At 49.0% G+C, this 21,738-nt stretch overlaps 1 protein-coding gene across 1 annotated transcript; it reads left to right on the top strand.

Moving 5' to 3' along the window:
* Nucleotides 1-684: 684 nt before the first annotated feature.
* Nucleotides 685-12,345, top strand: SCARF1 (scavenger receptor class F member 1). The gene is made up of 11 exons (XM_065418342.1): nt 685-791; nt 2,858-2,919; nt 4,021-4,122; nt 4,636-5,161; nt 6,091-6,309; nt 7,179-7,307; nt 7,392-7,495; nt 9,055-9,172; nt 9,614-9,738; nt 10,217-10,357; nt 11,041-12,345. Exons 1-11 carry the CDS (start codon nt 685-687, stop codon nt 12,111-12,113), a joined length of 2,706 nt encoding a protein of 901 aa, XP_065274414.1. The 3' UTR covers nt 12,114-12,345.
* Nucleotides 12,346-21,738: the final 9,393 nt, after the last annotated feature.

Raw genomic sequence — 21,738 nt, 5'->3', positions numbered from 1 at the left:
GCTTTCCGCAGACTGGCTCCTGCTAGTTAAAGGGCAGAACTGGGGCGTGCTCTGCTCTGGCAGCTCTTCATCTTGCCAAGGAGAGCAGTCCCCACCAGAGCCCATAGGGCACTGGAGCCCGGCAACACACTGATTTCATGTGCTGCGCCAGCCCCAGGGCCAGCTGCGGGAAGGCATGAAGTGGGAGAGGTGGGGTCTGCCGTGGTGTGGGGGGTGGCTGGGATGTGAGGAGATGGGGGTAGGGAACATGATACTCGGTGGAGTGGATGGGGGGCAGGCTGAGATGGTGTTTGGGGGTGGGGGGTGGGGAGCTTGGCTTTGTCCCTCTTATTGCTGCTGTGGCAGCTATTGGGCTTTGCCAGCAGCAAGTAACTTTCCTCACCATGACGCTGGCTCTAAGGGCTCCCCTGTTTCTACCCTGCAGGGAGCGGTGGGATATAGCGTTTGCCCTGCCCCCACTTCCCTTCCCACCCCTTCTGGCTCCTTGGATGTGAGGGATTTTTTCGCCTCCTGCATTTCCTCAGGAAAAGGCAAGGAGGAAACTTGAGGCCAAAGAGAGGGTGAGGCAGAAACTGAGAGGAAGACAGACAGACAGAACCAACCAACGGACAAGAAAGCTGCATACTGCCCACGCCTTGGCTTGGAAGCCCCTTGTGGCCAGCAGCACCCAGTATCCAGACCGAGATGGCGCAGCTGCTGTTGTTACTCTTTTGTCTCCATTTCTGGCCATGGATTGGGAGCTCTGCTCAAGAGCTGGACCCTAATGGGAAGAATGTTTGCAAGGCTACCAGGTAGGTGCCCGATACCTTTCTTTGCCCACCTTCCCCTTTCGCTCCATACCCATCTCAGCGCTCCCTTCCCACAACAGGGCGAGAAGAAATAAATCTGCAGCAGAGATTAATTCACTGTCATCTTTTGACTAACATACTCAATAGAATAAGCTCCCTGAACTGGAACTGTATGGCCCAGGGATAAAAGGGAATGGGTGTGTGGCAGCATAGAGCTCTCTGCAAGAGAGTGTAACTGCACAAGGAAAATATTCTTGTTTAATAGCACAGAGATAGCTGTGTGTGCGGCGAGGGGATCACATAGAAATGCGTGTTTGGTGAATGACACAGTAATAGCTCTGTGTGTGTGTGAGAGACAGGGATCACACAGGCAGAGGACTGTTTAATAACAGGGATAGCTCTGTCTGTGTGTGTGGGAGAGAGGGATCACATGTGCAGAGTAGTGTGTATTTAATAGCAGTTATAAATCCGTTGGTGTGTGAGAGGGATGATGCAGGCAGAGGTGTGGGTTTGTTTAATAGCACAGAGATAGCTGAATGTGTGGGTAGGTTTAGTTTTTAGTCTGTTATATCTCAGGTGGCGTCAATATGCTTAGTGCTGCACAGAGAGAGTGAGACAGTCCCTGTCCCAAGGAGTTCACTATCTAACACAGACAGCAATTAAAGCCCAGAAAGCACCAGGCGACCATGTGGTGAGAAGGCAGAGTACTGCCATGGTTTTTAGAGTTTTTAACTGTAACTACATAAAACTAACCTTATGGTATCACAGTATTCATGAGTCTGTGGAACTGAGGCAAATCCAGCTCCCTAACACCACTCTCTGTTACATACTATGAGTTAGATATTATCCATCAAACAAAAAGGGCCTAGAGCTGCCTGATTTCTTTGCCTGGGATTGCTCTGTTCTGTGAACTCAGTAGGAGCCTACCTGCAGAAGCCTCCTGTAGTCCCTGCCTTCTGGCCCTGGTTCCCTCTTTCTCGACCATCGTGGTATTGTCTCGACCATCGTGGAGAGTCTTTTATTACTTGTTTCAGAGTAGCAGCCGTGTTAGTCTGTGTCCGCAAAAAGAACAGGAGTACTTGTGGCACCTTAGAGACTAACACATTTATTTGAGCATAAGCTTTCGTGGGCTACAGCCCACTTCTTCGGATGCATATAGAGTGAAACATATATTGAGGGGATATATATACACATACAGAGAGCATGAAAAGGTGGGAGTTGTCTTACCAACTCTGAGAGGCCAATTAAGTATGTGGAAAAAAAAAATTTGAAGTGATAATCAAGATAGCTCAGTACAGATAGTTCGATAAGAAGTGTGAGAATACTTACATGGGGAGATAGATAGAGACTGGGAATGGCTGAGCCATTACAAACATTGAATCTATCTCCCCTTGTAAGTATTCTCACACTTCTTATCAAACTGTCTGTACTGGGCTATCTTGATTATCACTTCAAAAGGTTTTTTTCTCTTACTTAATTGGCCTCTCAGAGTTGGTAAGACAACTCCCACCTTTTCATGCTCTCTGTATGTGTATATATATCCCCTCAATATATGTTCCATTCTATGCATCCGAAGAAGTGGGCTGTAGCCCACGAAAGCTTATGCTCAAATAAATTTGTTAGTCTCCAAGGTGCCACAAGTACTCCTGTTCTTTTTATTACTTGGTGGCCCCTATGCAACTGGCTGCTACCAGCAGGTGAAAGAATCTAAAGACTTGCATGACTCCTATAAAAATAAGCTGCAAACACTGGGTGTCTCCTTAAGCACAGGGAGACAGTACTGACAGAACCAGTCAGGACAGCCTTAGTCCTGCAGCCTGCCCATGACTTCCTCCCGTTCCTCTGGTGTCCTTCCCAGGGCAATGCCTCCAAAAGCATGCCCATCCTTCAGCATGTTCCAGGCTGAACCTTGGGAGAGGTGCTTCTGGCTGATCCTTAGTTCCTCCTAGATAATATGGGCTTTAATGCAAACATAGGAGCGTTATCTCCACACCAGTATATTGCCCCTTTCATGAGCCCTTGCTGCCCAGCACCCTGCTCCTATGCTAATGGATCTCTCCCCTCCCCAGCCTCTCTGCAGGTCTGGTATGCTGCCCAGGTTGGAAACAGGAAGGCAGGGAATGCACAGCTGGTGAGTCATCAGTGGCTTTACATCTCATGCCTTTGTCATTTTGACCAGCCCGTTTCAGGCTGTTTGGTGTGCATTTCCTGTATCTCAGTTCTTTGTTGCTCAGAGTCCAACGATATTGTGGGAAAGTGAGAGTGAGGGGGGCTTAAACCTTATGCATAGTACTAAAGTTATGCCCTGGCTGCACTGAGCTATCTACAGGAGCTTCTGGGGGATGGGGGAGCTATTTGTGGCCCCCTGGCTATACCTCATTTCCACTTCCTGCTTCTTCCCTAGAGGCTGAAGGGTGTTCATTTCAGGTGCAGAATATTCTGCTGGGGCATGATGCAAACCAAGGCAAGGGTTGCAGAGCTATAAGGCCTCTCGTGAAGTGCAGCTTTGTGCCTTATCGCATCTGTCCAGCTGCGCCCATGTGCAGGATTAATGTAGGCTGAAGTAGGAGGGGAGCACTCAGAGCACCAGCCATGCCGGTGGGAGAGCTGCTTTCCCAAGCTGGGGAGAGGTGGGGGGAACCTCCCATTTGCTCTTCACAGAAAAGGGGAGCCATGCTGCTTTCCGCCCCCATCCCTTTAACCCTTGCTCAAATGACCCTCCCCTCAGGATTTGCTACAGAGCCCATCATCCCAGCATCTAAGTGCTGCATGAGCTGTTCACTCCATAGGATGTGAGGCAGCCATTTCTCCTCAAAAAGCCTCCCAGAAGCCATCACCTGTAGGTTATTTCTAGCCTCAGTCTCAAGGTATTCTAGGTATTGGCCATTTCTAGCCTCAGTCTCAACTTCCTGGCTGAAGGCTGGGGCCAGTTGGAGCAGATTGTGTCCCAGGCACCACAGGGCTTGGAGCAGAATCCCCCACCTCTCTCTGGAGCCCACACATGAGGGCACATGGGGGTGCTGATGTGTAAATGGAGTCACTGACAGGCTAGGTCACTGATCCAAATCCACGGGGACAAGGAGCTGGAGGCCAAAGGGCCTTGGCCCCTGACGGCTCTGGAGAAGCTGCTGGTGCTCAGCCTATCTGCACTTCCTCTCCCTGGCTATGTGCCTGCCAGCGGCCTGGTGCTGGGGGAGCCTGGCTCCTGATTAGCTTGTCCTGCTGTTGACAGCGCTATGTGAAGGGGAGGATGCTTGCAAGGTGGATGAAGTGTGTGTGAGACCTGGGATCTGCCTCTGCAAACCTGGTTTCTTTGGAGCCAACTGCAACTCCCGTGAGTATGGGCATGGAGGGGGCAGGGCAGACTCTCACCCTTAGACATACAGAGAATCCCCTGTGATCCCAGAGACTCCATCTGTGACACAGTGCTCACTGCACCCACCAGGACGTTGGCTGGGTCCCAGGAGGTGAGCCCAGGCCAGAGGTCCCAGCATGATGGCACATGGTCACAGTTAAGTGCTCCAAGTGCCCAGCAGCCCCTGGCCCATCCATGAGCACTAGCAGTTACATCCACAGGTTACAGCACAGCAGAGCCAGTGTTTGGGGCATGCTGCTCTGATGTCTCCTCCCAGTTGGGTGTGGGGTGTCTCTTTGGTAGTCCCCACTCCTTAGTCTCCCTGCAGCATAGGACCTACAAGGGTCTACCAGCCTGTGCCCTTCCATGGCTTACAACGCCCCCTAGGGAAAGAATACCAGACCCATTGCCAGATTGCTCTCCTCCCTGTGGCACAGAGACTCCTGTACTCCTGCCTGTTGCGATCTGTTATCTGTCTTGTTCCCTTTGTAGGCTGCCCTGACCAGTACTGGGGCTCGGACTGCAAGAAGAGCTGTTCATGCCATCCCAATGGGAAGTGTGACCCTGTGAGCGGCCAGTGCACTTGCAATGCCAACCGCTGGGGAGTGCTCTGCCAGTTCCCATGCCAGTGTGGGCCTCATGGCCACTGCAACACCCGCACTGGAGCCTGCCACTGTGAGCCAGGCTGGTGGGGACCGAACTGCAAGAAGCAGTGTCTGTGCAGGGTGGCCGGCTCCCACTGTGACCCTGTCTCAGGGCAGTGCGTCTGCACCCAGGGCTGGTGGGGCAGGAGATGCAGCTTGAGATGCAACTGCCACCTCTCACCCTGTGCCCAAGACTCAGGCAGGTGTGAGTGCAGGGCTGGGTTTTGGGGGCCATTGTGCCAACATCATTGTGACTGCCTGCATGGGAACTGCAACCCTCTTGATGGGCATTGCAGCTGCAACCCTGGCTATCAGGGCAGGAGCTGTGGGGATCCCTGTCCTGTCGGTTATTACGGATCTCAGTGCAGATACAGGTAAGAGGAATATCACTCTGCGTGCTTGTGATAGGGTATAGTGCCCAAAGGTGACTGCACAAATCTGGGCTGCCTAGGGAGTGCCAATGCCCAGAAGCCTGTGTTCCCTGCTGGGTATGCAAGAGTCTAGGACCAGACTGGGAGGAGTTCAGGGAGTGGGCAGCTGATGCTTGTTAGACTGTAGGCTGCAGCTGTTGCATATAAAGGGACTGAGAGGAAAGGGGCAGCTAGGGTTTGGATTGGCTGCCCTATTCATACTCTGGGAGGGGTGTGGGGAGATATTATTTTGTGAGCTGGTCTCCTGGCTGGTGAGGGAGAGCCTTTCCTGAGCCAGTGGCCAGGGAGGCCTGGCCGTGATCAGCTGAGGAATGGGGCACAGGACTGCCCCCTATGGGAAAGTCTTGTAGACTTTAGTAGAAAACTATAGATAGCTCTTCTGTAGGCTGATTCAGGGCCTACAGAGAGGATCTCTTTCTCCGTTACATTCTATAGGTTTTTCGAGTAATATCTTCAAAACTCTGTTAAATTCCAGTAAGACCTCATGGGATGTTATCATTCCTATTAAACTCTGTAGGATGTTTCCATAGGGTGCAACTGCCTCCATTGTCACTTAGGCTCAGCGGGGACTATATCACAGCTGTACAGAGGGAAACCTCTGAGGAATGCCAGCAGTGGACACCTGTCTCAGAGAAGGGGACTGATGCCTCTGTCATACTGCTGTGTGTGTGGAAGCACTGTGGCCGGGGTATGGGAGGGCTGTGCAGGCTGTCAGCGACCTGAGCTCTTGGGAGCAGATTGCTTTGTTCCCAGGGCTGTTGCTGGTGGGAGCATGTTCTGTTTCTCTGCCCGATTTCTTTTGATTTGGGATGTGGGGGCCGCTGTTCCCCCAGCTCTGATGCTGATTGTTCCTTACACCTCTGACTGTACAGCTGTGGGCACTGCAAGCGGAGCCAGCCCTGCTCTCCTGTGGATGGGTTCTGCCTGGCATGTGACTCTGGCTGGAATGGTACCCTCTGTAAGAAGCTGTGCACGCCTGGATACCATGGGGAGAACTGTGCACAGATGTGTCCCAGCTGCCGAAAAGGGGAGACCTGTCATCCAGAGACAGGGGCTTGCTTGAACTGTGACTCTGGCAAGACAGGACCCAGGTACGGACCCCTCTTTTCCTGTGTGATGTTTACCTTGTGGAGCTCAATTCTCTGTTGTAGCAGACATCCTCTGTCCTCAGGTTTCCTTGAGCGTAAAGTAGAAAATATTTGTCTGAAAGCTTCATTCACAGTACGGTAGCTTAGACACTGTGTGATGATTATCCATGGATAGACGGACAGCTGTCGGACACTTGAGCTAGGGATTCTGGTTGGAGATTACCCAGCAAGCTGTTCAGTGGCACAGCCTCCCATCTGGCCTAATGTGTGCAGAGCAAGGCAGTGTTCAGACTCGCTGGGATGTCTCTCTCCGTGCTGTCTGCAGAAATCCTGGCGTCAGATGTGATACCAGAGAACAGTGAAAATCAACAGCAACCAACCTCTATTCAATACTTGTCTTGTTGAAGTCAGAGACGCCCCGTGCATCCCCAGCAGGACTCTACAACACAATCAGCCGTATATATTTACAGGCTTGTCTATGGGTCCCTTTCCTGTAGTATCTTCAGTATCTGAGCCTCCCCCTCGGTGAGTTAGGGAAGATTATCCCTATTTTACAGAAGGGCTGAAGCACAGAAGGGCTAAATGTCTTTCCCACAGTCACTCATGGAGTCTGTCAGAACCAGGAACAGAACCCAGAACTCCTGGGTCCTACTCTAGTGCCCTAACCACCAGATCACTGTTCCCATCCTCAAGTAGGATTAGGAACAAGTCAGGGCCCTGTGGAACAACGTTAATATCAGTGCAAATGTAAAGCAGGCTCTGCACTGTGACACCGTGACAGAGCTGCTGACCCTCAGACTAAGCTACAGCCCCTCTGCATTGCCAGCCTCTCTTCCATGAGCCAGTAGCCAGATTCTCCCCTCTCTTTGCAGCTGTGACGCACCCTGCCCTGCTGGAACATTTGGAGATGGATGCCGGTTCACCTGTCCAGACTGTGTTAATGGGAGCTGTGATCCAGTGTCTGGGGAGTGTATCTGCCAGGCTGGCTATTGGGGCACCAGGTAAAAGCGAGGGGAGCTGCAGTGGGCAGAGGCTGGGATGTTTCCAAACGAGCATTTTTCATTTCTTACTGTCTCTCCCCTCAGCTGCAATGAGACCTGCCCAGAGGGTTTTTTTGGAGCGAACTGTTCTTCCCCCTGCCGATGTCCAAGGGGCCCCTGCCACCCACACTCTGGGGACTGTGTGCTCAGTAAGTGATATCCTGCACTGCACCTTTTCATTCATTCCCTATTAACCAGCTTTTCTCCTGCCCAGAGCAGAGAATTGGTTCCTTCTCCCCCAATATAAACCATGCAAGACACCAAAGGTTGCTGTGGAAGCCAAGGTGCCCTCTGGGCTCCATAACGCAGGCTGGTTCCCAGCAAAGATGCTCTGCACAGTGTCATGCAGTACCTCTACTGCCATGCAGCACGAGCCTCCAGGAAACTCCCTTTCCTCTTCTCCTCTGTCTCTGTAGATCAGGGAAATGAGCTCTTTCCTATCTCATTTCTGTGGCTTTGGTTTCCTTGTTGTAACCCCTCTGCACTGTCCAAGCCTGTGTAGCTGAGTGGAGCTATCATGCCAGATTCAAGTACCACAACAGGTTGGACTGGGATTCAAAGTTAGTCAAAAAACCAGAGCCCACATGTTTGAAGCTCATTGTGCCTCACAAGCCTTTAATCTTGCTCTGGGCCTTTGATATTTCTGTCCCTGTGTCCTTGTTCCCATCCTGTAGCACAGGGTGATATTTTCATCCATAGCATTCATCAGGAGTATGTCAGAGTGGAACTAAAATGGTTAACTATGTTTAGAGTGAAGGTGTTTCTCTGAGTCTGTCACATGAAATTACAGCAGAGAGATGGATCCAGCCTTGATTGTAAAGTCATTTGTTTGTAGGTAGATCAAGAATTGCTTGGTTTGTAGCAGTTGATTGAAGGACATAATTGCACTATGGAGAAGCACTCACACTCACTTTATCATCCCCGTGTGGACCCAGGTTCTAAAAAATGTGGAAATGCATCTGAATAAAATACTGCAGGGGAAAGTTTGAAATTGAATAGGAGACTTAGGAAGGGTGATTCTGGCCACACTGGTTAGTGCCAGTAGGAGGACTTTCACTTTCATCTGAAGCATCTCGCACTGGCCTCTTCTGAAGGCAAACAATTGGAATAGATGGCCCAAGGTCTGATCTTTGAGAGCAACTCCTTATGTTCCTGAATGTGCCATAGTAAGTCAAAGACTCTTTAGCATAGAAAATGTGTCTGGATAAGGGTCCACTTGACTTTAATGTACAGATACATTCCTGGTTGGGAGTGGTGAGATCAGCACCCCATCTTGCTTATGGCTTTGCTAACTGGGCTGTGCCTGGTGGAAATACACTCTCCTATAATGTAGTATCATCAGTGTTATGTTGAAAGAGCATACGGGAGCAAACAGCACTGAGCACATCTTAGCCTGTCCTGAGCTCCCGCTTCTTCCTGGATGAGGAGTGAGAGCTCTGGGGCTCACTCAGAGACTGTCTCTCTGTAGATACCAAAAGATGTGCTGGTTCTGCGAGCTGGGTCTGGGCTGAGTTCCCTAACTGTCCTTACGATGTGGAGCGGTATGAATAGGACGATTTGGACAGGACTGGATCTGTTTAGTACATTCTGAGACCACTGTGGCAGGCCCCCAGATCAGAGATCCTTCCTCCAGGATGGCTTTCCCAGTGCTCTGAACTTGCCAGCCAAGTAAGAATTTCACTGTGTTCCACACTGTGTCTCCATGCAGGATCAAAGCACCAGGGAGCCCTGATAGCTGGCATTCTCATCCCATTACTCCTCCTATTACTCTGTGTCACCTGCTGTTGCTGTTGCTGTGGAACCAGCCAGTTGGATGCCAGAGACAGGTATTACTGAAAAGTGTCAGGTGCTGTAGAAATGTAGCGGCAAAGAGAAGAGCCACCTGCCTTGGGCCCATTGCTTCTGAAAGGCCCTAGAAGCAAGAGGAACCTTTTCTGGACAGTTAAAATTAGCCTCAAGACAAATAAAGAGTCATTAGCATCTTCCTTGGGTTCTGTTGCCTGACAGGGAATTACTTCAAAATTTGATGTTACTTCATTTTACTTTTACTTTTTTAACTCATGTAGCTCTGCATACATGATAAATCAGCCCATGACTCAAACTGCATTAGCTGATAGGTTGCAGGACTTGGTCAGAAATGGGGCTGCCACATGTGCAGGCTTCTCTCAAACTGATTCCAACTCCATTTCCCAGCAAGACAGGAGTGAGCTTTGTTTAATTGGAAAGCCAGTCATCTCTGCCACACATCTCTGTTCTTTCTTTCCAAGGATGGCTGTTGCTGATGGTGATGCGGTCTCCAGAATGAAACATCATGTGCAGGGGGTGCTGGCAAATCTCAGCTCCATGTTACCTTGCCTCTCACTGAGTGGCTACAAACTCCCCCGAGTCACAGGTAAGAACAGGATTATTAGCACTGATCCCTGATTGATGCACTCTTTATTATGCCCTGCTTTGTCTGTGTCTTCAGAGTTCTTTAGGGTAGGAACTATATCTCTTTCCATTTGTATTTGGGGGAGGGATAGCTCATTGGTTTGAGCATTGGCCTGCTAAACCCAGGGTTGTGAGTTCAATCCTTGGGGGCCACTGGGAGATCTGGGGCAAAATCAGTACTTGGTCCTGCTAGTGAAGGCTGGGGGCTGGACTCGATGACCTTTCAAGGTCCCTTCCAGCTCTAGGAGATGGGATATCTCCATTCATTATATTATATTATATTGTAAGTGCCATTGCAAACGAGCAAGCTGTGCCAGCCAGATACCAGGTGACTGCCCCATGGAACATCCCTGGTACAGTACAGACTAGAACACATGTAGACCAGCATGTGATCCTGAGAGCTGGATTGCTTCTTCCTCATAGTCTTGCTTCCCTTCCAGTCTCCCACCATGACACAGAGATTCCCTTCAATCCCAGCTTCATTGAACCGCCTTCTGCTGCCTGGGCCTCAGACAGCTCCTTCTCCTCCTCCTTTGACACGGACGATGAGGGCCCAGCCTACTGTGTCCCTGCCAGAGAAGGTAACGCTGCCCAGTTGCTTCACCATCTCCTTAAAGCTCATTTTCAACTCTCCCTCCCAGTGGGACAGAGGCCCTTTGCTCAGGGTGAATTTCATTCCATGTGTACTTGGGGGAGGGATTTGCAAGGGACTTGGGTTACACACAGGCACCAATTATTTTTAGTTCCTTATTTTCCTTTCCGTACAGGGAGGCTGAGCTCTGTTTCTGGCCTTCCCATCAGTTTAGTGTGAAATGGAAATATGCTATGGTATGTCCCAGAGCTACATGTCCTCAGAAAAGTGCTTATTTTACAACTCACTCCCTCAAATAAGTTCAGAGCTCATTGCAGCTGTTTGTGCTTCCGTGGCTGCCCCAGTTAAGACACCCCCACCCCCCCCTGCCCCGGGCTCCCTGTGGCATCAGTGTGTAAAAACCTAACTCAGCACCTTTACCCACCATCCACTCTCATAAATCTAGAATCAAGTCTGGGAGTAAAGAAGGCAGTGCAACACAAATGGTGCCAGTTCTGGATACTCTAGTCCCTAGAAGCCCTCAGTCATGGTGAAGAGGATAAAGGCCACATGCTCTAACCTTGAGCCCTGAACTAAGGAGAAGCCTGTCGGTGTGCTGGTGACTTAGTTCTTGGAAGCCTGTGTAGCCAAGGGAGAAGCAGCCTAACCCCCCTTCCCTTCCTTCTTCTCCAGATGTTCCTGCAGTGGCAGGCTTTGAACTTCAGGAAGGCAGCTCCAAGTGTCATGAATTTCCTGACGCATCAGCATTTAACTCCGAGGACGTCTCCCAGCCTTTCACCATCCCCCGCACGTCCAGCATTGCCAGAGCCAAGAGGCCCTCCGTGTCTTTTGCAGAAGGAACTAAATTTGGCCCTCAGTATCAAAGAGGTTCCATGGAGACACCAAATACCACTCGGAAGCCCAAAGCCCCCCGGGGTCTCACCAAACTTGCCTCTCACCAGCACCATGCTGACCCAGAGGAGGGGCCCCAGGAGGGTGGGTCGCCAGGTGACTGTTACGAAAACCCAGAGCCCATCTCCGAGGCTGAGGATAGCCACCGGCCCTCCCCCAGGGGTACCCCAGGAGGCCACAGGATGGCAGTGTCCAGTGGCAGTCATGTGGCCCAGAGAGTCGAGGCCCTTGAGGCAGCTTTGAATCCAAACACTTTGGATGTTAGGGGGAAGGAGCAGAATGTCACAACCATTTACGTGACTGTGGGGACAGCAGGGAAATCCTCCAAGCCCAATGAGAGTGCCAATGGAAGCAGAGAGGGGACAGTTCAGGCTGTACTGAAACGTTTGGGTAGCTTCCAGAGAGTAAAAAGGGCTTTCAGGGAGGAGCCCATGGTGAGGAAAAGTACTGAGAGCATCCAGAAACCTCCCCGCAGGGCCCTGGGCCCAGAGAGGGACTCCAGAGACCTGTTCCCCCAGCCAGCCCCTCCACACAAGGACAGCTCCAAGACAACAGGTCTGGAGCCCTGTGAGTCACCTGCGCTCCTTACAGATAGACACCAGATAGATGTTCCCGTGAAGAGAGAACCTCTCATCCCCACATCTCCTATATTTGAAAGACTAGTGGCTCAGGAAGGAGAAGATGGGGTTACAGGGGACCCCAAGAAGAGTGAAAGTCTTGAAGAGGCCAGAAGCCTAGAAACAAATGAACAGGCTGTTGTTGAGGAGGAACCCAAATATGAAAATGTGTCTCCAAATCGCTGTCCTTCAGACGAGCCTCCTGCCACCTCCCCTGACTGTGCGGTCAACACCTGAAAACCCACCCAGGACCCAAATCCTGCCTCTGTTTCAGAACTGTGACAGTCATCACGATGGAGCTGTGGCCACAGGGGGCAGTGTTCCTTGCAGGGCAGGCCACGAGTTATTGAAGAGTGCTAGGTCTGCAACATGTCTGGTATTAGAGGGAACCCAGAATTTCACCTCCCAGACATGCCACATGAACTAGATTATTGTCTAGTGTTACCATTAAATCTCTGTGTGTTCCGCAGGGTCAGGTTCTGCATTGCATGTTAATGTTCAAATGAGGCAACTTGCTGTGAGTAGCAATGTTACCTAATGGGGCCACAGAGATGCCCTCTTGAGTTCCATGTTAGTCTTGCCATGAATCATTACCAAGGAGGTACTGTGCTGCGGGCAAGTCAGTTCAGGCACCTCCAATACAAGTAGATTAGTCAGAAGAAGTGATTGTACCTGACAGCATGTTTATTTGGTGACTGTGCTCTTAGCTTGCTGGGCTGACCAATAAGACAAGGTTATGTTTTAGGAAAATACCATCCATGTGAGGTTCAGGAGTCCGAATTACAGCGGAGTAACACAGACAGCCGATGCATGTGAGGTGTCACGCTCCTTGACAGGTTACCTCTCCTTCGAGTCAGGTACTTATATGGGCGTGTCACCAGGGGGGCACTGACCACTAGTGATGCTTTCTTTTGGCCGTCCTGGGGATTAGCTCTGGCCAGGCATTATGCCCTCCTCCGGCAGTGTCTCTCCCATTGTCCTCTTGCTGTCTGCCACTCAAGGGGCTCCCTTTTCATGACTTGGCCCTCCAGTCGAGTCACCATGTGTTTCCCCCCTTCCAGGGGGTGTGTATCAAAGTTCCTCCATATGAAATGGCAGTCTTCCCTTTACTGCTGAAACCATGCCACTTCTCCAGTGGCTGGTAGGGGGACCCGGGCCCTCCCTCTACTCTGGTTCCCAGCTCAGGGGCCCTCTCATTGGCAGTCAGTCTGACCTACCTCATACCTTGTGGCTTTTTCCATGAGCCTTGCCTACCTCTCTGCGTTTGCCAGCCCAAACTCCCCACTCCCACTGAGTAACTGTAGGGTACTTGCCTCTAGCCCCAGACACACCTCCCTTCTCCCAGGGAGAGACTGCAAACTCCTTCCCTGCAGCCGCCTTTCTGCTGCCAATTTCCTGGCTGTATAGCTCCAACCCAGCTCCTTCCTCCTCAGCTGGCCTTCCTCATTCAGTCAGGGGATTGCTTCGCAACCTGACCCCTCAGTTGTGGCTTGTTGGGTTACACAGGGAGTCTGTGGCAGAGCCAGGGCTTGAACCCAGGTCTTAAAACCAGCCTTCCTACCCTTACCGGTTACAGGGGTCTCTTCAAATCCTTGGCAGGCTCCAAAACCAGATCTGCAAGGACAGTCTTGCCTGCAGCCTCCCATTGCTCTTGGTAGAAAACAGGGATCAGTGATCCCTGCCCCACTCCCAACTTTCCTTGTCAGGCAACACACTGAGCAGAGCAGACTTTATGCACGAGCAAAGAAAGTGTCTGCTTGGGGCTTGAGTCCTCTAGCCCCACATGCTAAGGGGACTTGGCAGCTCCCAGGCCAGCCCTATCTCCCTCCCTTGCAGGAGGAAATAACACACTGCTAGCCCCTGCCACCAATATGCTTATGAGGGCAGGGAGCAGTGGCTTGGCTCCCTATTCAGGGAGCTCACAAACAGAGACTGACTGGTGCTGAGAGTGCCATGGTTGTCATTGCCCATTTAGCCCATGGGACCCCTGCAGAGAGCAGCACCCACACCTCCCTCCCTGACTATTGTCAGTTGCTCCCCACACGGGACTCTTTCTGACTCAGCAGCACTGATGGGACCAGCTGAAAATCCTAAAATTAGAAGCAGTGCCAGTGGGGAAGTGGGACAGAAAGACAACCCTGCAACCAGTTCCTGCCGCTGAGCCCAGACTGCCATGTCACAAAGGAGCTGGGACTGGACTCCTGAAAATCCCCAGATGGAGAACATAGCTGGGGCTGTGAGCATAAAAGCTCCAGGGACTTGGGAGAATGTTTCCAGAGAGCAGCCTTCTGTGGGGCGCTTGGGTCACATATGAATGATTCTGGGACCCCAGGAAGTGTTTCCCCCTCACCTCATGGTGTTTTCTATCTTGCCAATGCTGTCTTGCTGAGCGATGCATTTCAGCCTTTAGGTGCAACAACACTACCTTTGGGCTAAGATGTGGTGGGAAGGCAGCTGTCTGTTTCCCCCAAGATCTCACAATGTAGCCATTATACCAGCTGTGCAGTAAAAAATGCTCCATTCCCCTGCTCCCCTCCGAGGCATTATTGCCACTGTGGGCATCAGTCAAGCGGGCTGTGTGTGCTTCTCCTGCCAAGGGAGCAGGCCCCTCCCTGCCATCAGCACTGGGGAGCACTCCTGCAGGGCATACTGGCTCACAGAGTAGCTCTCTGTCTCACACGCTGGGGACTGTGTACAAGTTCTTTTGTGTTAATGCAGTGAAGGAACCTTCAGCTGACACCTGCAGCAGAGTTACAGGAACAATGCAGAGAGCACATGCACTAAAATGTCTAATAAACAGAAAACAGGGGTGATGGTGACTCTGCTTCTGCATCCATTTCTTAGCAGTAATCTAAAACAGCTCTTCGTGGCTTATGAGTCCTGAAGTCACCTCTCCCCCAGAACTCACCCCACACAGGTAGCAGCCTTCTCAGAGGTTGGAGAATGCTACATGGCATCCCTCTACATGCAGGGAGATTTTCCCTAAAGTGGGTGTCTCTTATCAGTCAGTCCATGTCATCTACATGCAGCATATCAAAAGCAGCCTCAGTGGAATTAATTTTAGCATCTTATCTACAGAGAATATCTGGGTTTGTGCAAATGTATCAAACTACTTTGGCTTACGTGGAAGGATCTAAACATATTAATTTCTACAGCTGCACTCAATGTATTAAAAGGTCCATGCTATAATGTAGAGTTTATGTGCAGGTTTCCAATATACCAAGAAACCTGCACTGACCTGCAAGTGTGAGGGAACCTTAGAGCAAATGTATTGTAGTGGTCTGAGTCTGACAGGATTTGTAAATTTAGTGCCGAAGGAAAATATTTTACCTTTCCTGACTAGCATGAAGAGTCCATGTAGAAAGCAGCATTGCCAAAGTTTCTCCAAACCATTAACTTCTATCCAATGCGGAAATTGTAATTTCAATTCCCTTAATTACAGCTTTAAACCATACACTGCCAACAAATGCCTCAAACATGACACCATTACACCTGGGCAATGAGGTAGTCCCGCTTGGGTGGATGGGACCAGCCCTGTGCACTCAACAGGCAACAAACAAGATGAGATGGGATGAGGCAATCCTCAGTGCTAAGGGAGCTAAGAGTGGCTCAGAAAAATAGTTTATTTGATTCCCCGAGTAACGAGATTTGGTGTTAGGCACCTTGAGAAATACTTGAAACTGGTTGTAATTCAAGAAGCCAAGTCTAAAGAGCATTTATAGCACTGAGCTGAGTTTGGGTTGATTTGTCTAATGTGGTTCTTGCATGTTTTCTTGTGTTAATCTGAGTGATGTGGAGGCCTCTGAATGTAAACAGTTCTTAATTAAGCCTAAAATGAGCTCAGTTCCACAAAAACAAAGACAAAACCAAAAATAGTCTCAGAGATTTAGGGTGACTCAGCTCTGCTGTCCTGTGCATTGTTTCAGCTTCTGGTTTGTTTAATTCTTAAATTTCATTTATAAATCTGAACATGCAGAGACAACAATAGCACTAAAAACAGAGCTGTGAGAGAGGGACAGGTTGGGAATGTCTCAGCATGAGTAAATTGCCAGCTGTACCTCATTTATTAATCCTTATGCTGATCTCATGATCTGAAGGTCATTGATTTTGTCTTTCAACTTTCAAGGTTAAAATGCTTTCAAATAGTCAAAGTTTGCGAACAGATTTGGTCAGAGATTTTAGTTGTTTTTCTTTCTAGTAGAACATCTCCAAACAGGAGAGTACTTGTATGCCTTGGATCCATTATTTCCTCATTGGTGGTTTTGGAAAATTCCACATCAGGGTGTTTCAGTTTTGAAACTAATAGTTGTATTTTTTTAAAGCGCCTTTGCCATATGCCCTGTAGTCTGCTTGACAAGAATTGTAGCCTCATCATCTAGGGTTTGTGGAGACAGAATGTAATGTTATTCCAGTAGAATCCTAGATTTGCGCATGCCCCATGTGATCAAGTCCCTTTTTGGTACATTATTGGCTTCTGTTTTGAAGGTATTTTATTACAATGGCAGAAATGCATCAGAATAAGCTGTATATGCAGACATTTTTCTAATCAGAATGGGATATTTATATCCAGTGAGCGGAGTTATGTTTTTACTCTGATGCCAGAAATTAATCTCATGTGACCTAATTCAATGCAGGTACTGTGTGTACAAAGTAGCTGCCAGCAATTAGACTGTCTTTCCTGTCAAACAGACAACTATCAAGCTTGAAAAGATCTTCACCATGATAGGAATGTGTTCTGTGTTCAAGAGTCTAATTTGCTAAGCCTGGTGTTTCCCAGATAAGACGCAAGGACACAGAGTTATTGTGTCTCCTCTTGCTCATGTCTCAACAGCACATGGTGGAGAGGAGAGAGGTAGATTTTCTGTGCACACTTTCCATATTCTTTCTAAAGATAGTTCTAATGTCATTTTGCCAGTGCTTGTATGCTGCATGCAGGAGACCTATGGCCCAGAACCCATGGGTGGGCAGTACTAGTTCCTTATGTGGCTCCTTTTTCTTATTCTGGCTCTGATCCTACAAATTCCATCAACAGTTTTTTTTAGTGATAGTCAGTCAGTGACAAGTAGCTACCCAGATAAACAAAGCTGTGTTGGTGTTCTCTGCTATTGGAGCAATTGAAAGGTTTTTTATTTGGTTGGCATTACAGTGATAACTTTAACAGAGTGAGGGACTCAGAGGCACAAAAGGAGCAAAGATGAGTTGAATCTTGAGCCTAACCTTTCTTAGGATAACCCTCCAGTGGACTCATCTCCTTTCGTGCAGGCACTCAGCTACTATGGTGATGAGCATGGTAGGAAAACCTACTAGACAGAATTATTTTGCTGTGTTCACACCGGTTACAAAACATCAGGGATCTTGATTTCAGTGCATTATCCTCCTGCTTTCTTCTTTCCATCAGTGACAGCAGCCTCTGAGCCAGAGGTGGGCAAACTACGGCCCAGGGGCCACATCTGGCCCTCCAGATGTTTTAATCTGGCCCTCGAGCTCCCACCGGGAAGCGGGGTCTGGGACATGCCCCACTCCAGCCGGGGAGCGGGGTCAGGGTATTGCCCCACTCCGCATAGCTCCTGGAAGCAGCGGCACGTCCCCACTCTGGCTGCTACGCGTAGGGGCAGCCAGGGGGCTCTGCACGCTGCCCCCACCCCAAGCACCACCCCCGCAGCTCCCATTGGCCGGGAACCGCAGCCAATGGGAGCTGCAGGGGGTGGCGCCTGCGCGCAGGGCAGCGCACAGAGCTGCCTGGCTGCACCTCCTTATAGGAGCCAGAGGGGGGACATGCTGCTGTTTCTGGAAGCTGCTTGAGGTAAGCGCCGCCGGGAGCCTGCCCCCTAACCCCCTCCTGTGCCCCAACCCCCTGCCCCAGCCCTGATCCCCCTCCCACCCTCTGAACCCCTCGGTCCCAGCCCAGAGCACCCTCCTGGACCCCCAACTCCCCAGCCCCACCCCAGAGCCCACACCCCCAGCTGGAGCCCTCCCCCCGCACCCCAACTCCAATTTCATGAGCATTCGTGGCCCACCATACAATTTCCATACCCAGATGTGGCCCTCAGGCCAAAAAATTTGCCCACCCCTGCTCTGAGCAATAGTCATTATAGTCACCAGCACTACCTACCCCATCACCACCACCACCACGTAAAGTCATGCAGGCCCTTCTTGGGCAAAATATCCACTGATGAGGAAAGGTTTATCCATGATTCAAAGACATCCAAATAGTTGCCGGCAAAAACGCACCTGCTAACAGGGCCTGGCAGATGATCTTGCCAAGAAAACCAGGTTGGCATCAGAACAATCTACTGTAGTAGAGAGCCACCTGGCCTGTTTGCCTTAATTGAGAATATAATGCCAGCCTGCTTGTCCTAAGTACAGAAACAACCCTGGCATGTATGGAGCACTGACTTCCTCATAGACACATGCTAATGACAAGCAATGGGGGACACCAGGCTGCTGTCAGATACTCCAGATCAATGCATGATTTGGGTAGAAGGCCCTAAGAAAAGTAATGTGAAGGTGGATGGATCCTCCCTGCTGATTCTTCCTGGGTCCTGAGCCTGGCTTCACAAAGGAGAAGAATCTACTTAATAATATTAAAGAGGTCACTGATGAAAATGTGTCTGAAGCAGTATATGGACAAGGGTGGATGGGAGATGGAATAGGGAGAAGGCATGGTTGTTTGCATATAAACTCTGCAAAATTTTAGATAATTAAAAAGACAATATAAAAAATAGTGTAGACAGGGCTTTGGCGTCTTTACCAGTGCCTTACCTAGCTTTGCTTTGAGCCATGGTTAGGCGACACAGTGGACAAAGGCATGTACCTTGTTTGCCATAGTACTTGTCCTGTTACTAGTACTGGTGGAACTGCATGGTGCTGAATGTTGGGTCCCCTTCACAGAGCACATGTATCTGTAATTTACTACCTGTGTATGTTGGGAAGCAGATTCTCACCATATGATATAATACATTTTTTATATATCACTTGCATACACATGCTGATACACAGACTTGTTCAATCCAGCCACAGCTACCCTGGAAGGAAATTCCATCTCATTAGTCTGGACTTTCTCCAGCAGGTGGAGTAAGCGCAGCAGTAACTCAGAGGTAGGTGCTGAGTAGCTGCTACTGTATTCCATTTAGACTGCAGTAAAAGAAGCTTCCCTGGTTGGTAAGTCTGATCATCTTACAAACACACTCTAAGTATTTTTATTTTGTTACAACTAAAACATCATAATGTGACAGATTAAAAGTTTGAAACTTTAAATTAAAATCTGGTTTCTTAATGGGTTCTGGATTGGGCCCAGCATGTGTAAACCGTACAGGGGGAACAGTTCTTTAAAGTCAGTAGGACTTTTGCTATTGATTGAGTTGAGAGCAGGCCTACTGGCTTGCCACTATAGATTTACATAGAGCTGTGATGCAATACTGACATTTTCTTTATAAAAGCATTATGTTTGAAACCCACCCTCTACCCCTCCATATGTATAAATAATTCCAACTTTGCAAACAGATATGAAGAAAAGGATAGGCCAAATTTTAGTTCTTCCAACATGAAATGCATCTCAGCATTACAAGGCTGCCTGGCTATGACAGTTTGAATGAATTTTATGTATTCAAGATAAATGAAAATAGTTACATGGGACTCAGAAAGCACTGTATGTTATATCAGAAAACACGAGTAAAATTTTGTTAGATAATGTGCTCAGCGTACATAAATGTGTAGTTTTATTTTTACAATTTAATAATATTTAAAAGTAATTACAAATTCTACATAATAAACTTCCCCTTACATCTGTTATTTTGTATAAATCTACATACTAGATATGAATAACATCTTGGGTAACAGATTTACGTGAACTTTAGAAGGGTAGTCAATTGATTGTTTGGTAAAGTCCCAGGATATTTATGTATTTCCCTGTAGTTTATAGAGGCTTTCTGCTTGGTGTTGTTGAACACGTGAGTTTTCAATGGAATGGTAGATATGGCAATAAACCTTCCTTAATATGGGCTTTGTTGGTACAGTCAGTAGATATAAGTTTTTTGCCCTTGATTCAAGGCATCATGTTCTGAACTCTTAACTCAGTGCCAGAAGCTGGTCCCAGGGCGCATAATAAAGTGTTAAGCACATCCCAAGTGTGAGGGGCAGCATGGGAGAAAGCACAAAGGTGCTTGTTTGAAATTTTAACTGAGCAATGGAAGTTGGCACCATGGACTGATTGGAGGCAAACATTGACAGCTCTACAGCATGTAAAAGATGCTAGATGGATAGCTTATGTTTGATGCAGTAGAGAAGGGGAAGCCAGTGAAGGGTTGCAGAGAGGGGAGATATGGTCAAAGTCGTGGTCTAGGAAAATTATTTTTGTAGCAGCACCCTGAATGGATATCAGTGGGAAAAGATTGCATTTGTCAAGGCCAGAGAGAAGGATATTGTAGTAAGTGAGACATGAGATGATGAGAGCATGGACAAGAATTTTAGCTGTGCAGATGGCCTGCAGAGACTCTAGCTTAGAAAAGTTATGCAGAAAGAATCTGCAAGATTTAGATGTAATCTGGATGTGAGGACCTAGAAGAGAGGTTACGGGTTGAGTGACAGGTAGATGATGGTATTGTCTGCAGTGATCAAGAAAGGAGGTAGCAGGGAGGATTTGGGGGAGGGGGAGATTAGGAGAAGTGTTTTAGCCATGTTGAGTGGATGGGTGGACATCCATGAAACGATGTCAGAGAGAGAGGCTGAGGTTTTAGTTTGGATAGGAGACAGGTCTGGTGTAGACAGGTCTGTGAGCCGTCAGCACAGAGATGATAGCTGAATTTGTGTTTACAGGTGAGATTACCCAGAGGTAAGCTGCAAAAGGAGAAGAGAAGGGGACCAAGGATAGAGACCTGTGGGATCCCACAGAACACTGGCGGGGGGTGAGGAGAATCTTCAAAGGACACACTGAAGGAGTGATTAGAGAGGAGAAAAACCAGGAGAGGACAGAGTCACAGAAGCTAAGATTTCAAGAAGAGCATGGTCGATGGTGTTGAAGGCAGCTGACGGGTCAGGGAGGATGAGGATGCAGTACTGGTTTTAACTTTAACTAAAAAGAGGTCATTAGAGACTTTGTCAAGAGCAGTTTCCTTGGAGTGCAAGAGGCAGACACCAAATTTGGAGAGGGTCTAGGATGGAATTGGAGGAGAGGAACTCTGGACAGTGATTGTAGACTGCATATTCAATGAGCTTAGAGATGACAGGGAGAAGGGGTGGTAGTTGGAGAGGCAAGCAGGGCCAAGGTGATTTTTTTAAGATAGGAGAAACTAAAGCACACTTGTATTATGAAGGGAAAGAACCAGAGGAGAGTGAGAGGTTAAGGAGAAGAGTAAGGGGAGATGAGAGTGAGCACAAGGTAGACCAGGAAATGGTTTGGAATGGAGTCACTGGGGCAAGTACAGGGGTTAGAGGAGGAGAGCAGACAAGAAACTTTGTGCCTGTGATGGGAGGCAAAAGTTGTAAGAAGGGGAGGGCAGGGTGAAGGACATGTCATCTTTTGCCAGTTTCTCCTAGAAGAAATTGGTGAGATCCTGTGTGGAGAGAGAAGTGAAGGCAGGAGAAGGGGAGGGCTTGAGGAGTGAGTCAAAGGTGGTGGAAAGGTGTCTGGGATTGTTAGTGTGGGATCCATTTAAGTTGGAGAAGTAGAGTTTAACAAGTAAGATGCCAGAGAATTAATTTGTAAGGGAGGAAGTCAGCCTGATCACAGGGTTTCCGCTAGTGACATCCCACAGTGTGAGAGCAGCAGAGGAAGCCAGTGTCATGGTGAGTGAGTTATGGGGGCTGGCAGGGTGGACCTTATGATGGAAGAGAGGGGCAAAAGTGATGTGGGTGGAGGAGAATG

This window comes from Emys orbicularis, chromosome 17, assembly GCF_028017835.1.
Source record: "Emys orbicularis isolate rEmyOrb1 chromosome 17, rEmyOrb1.hap1, whole genome shotgun sequence".
NCBI classification, from domain to species: domain Eukaryota; kingdom Metazoa; phylum Chordata; order Testudines; family Emydidae; genus Emys; species Emys orbicularis.
The sequence above is the reverse complement of the archived record's forward strand: the minus strand, read 5'-3'. Positions and strand labels throughout refer to the sequence as shown.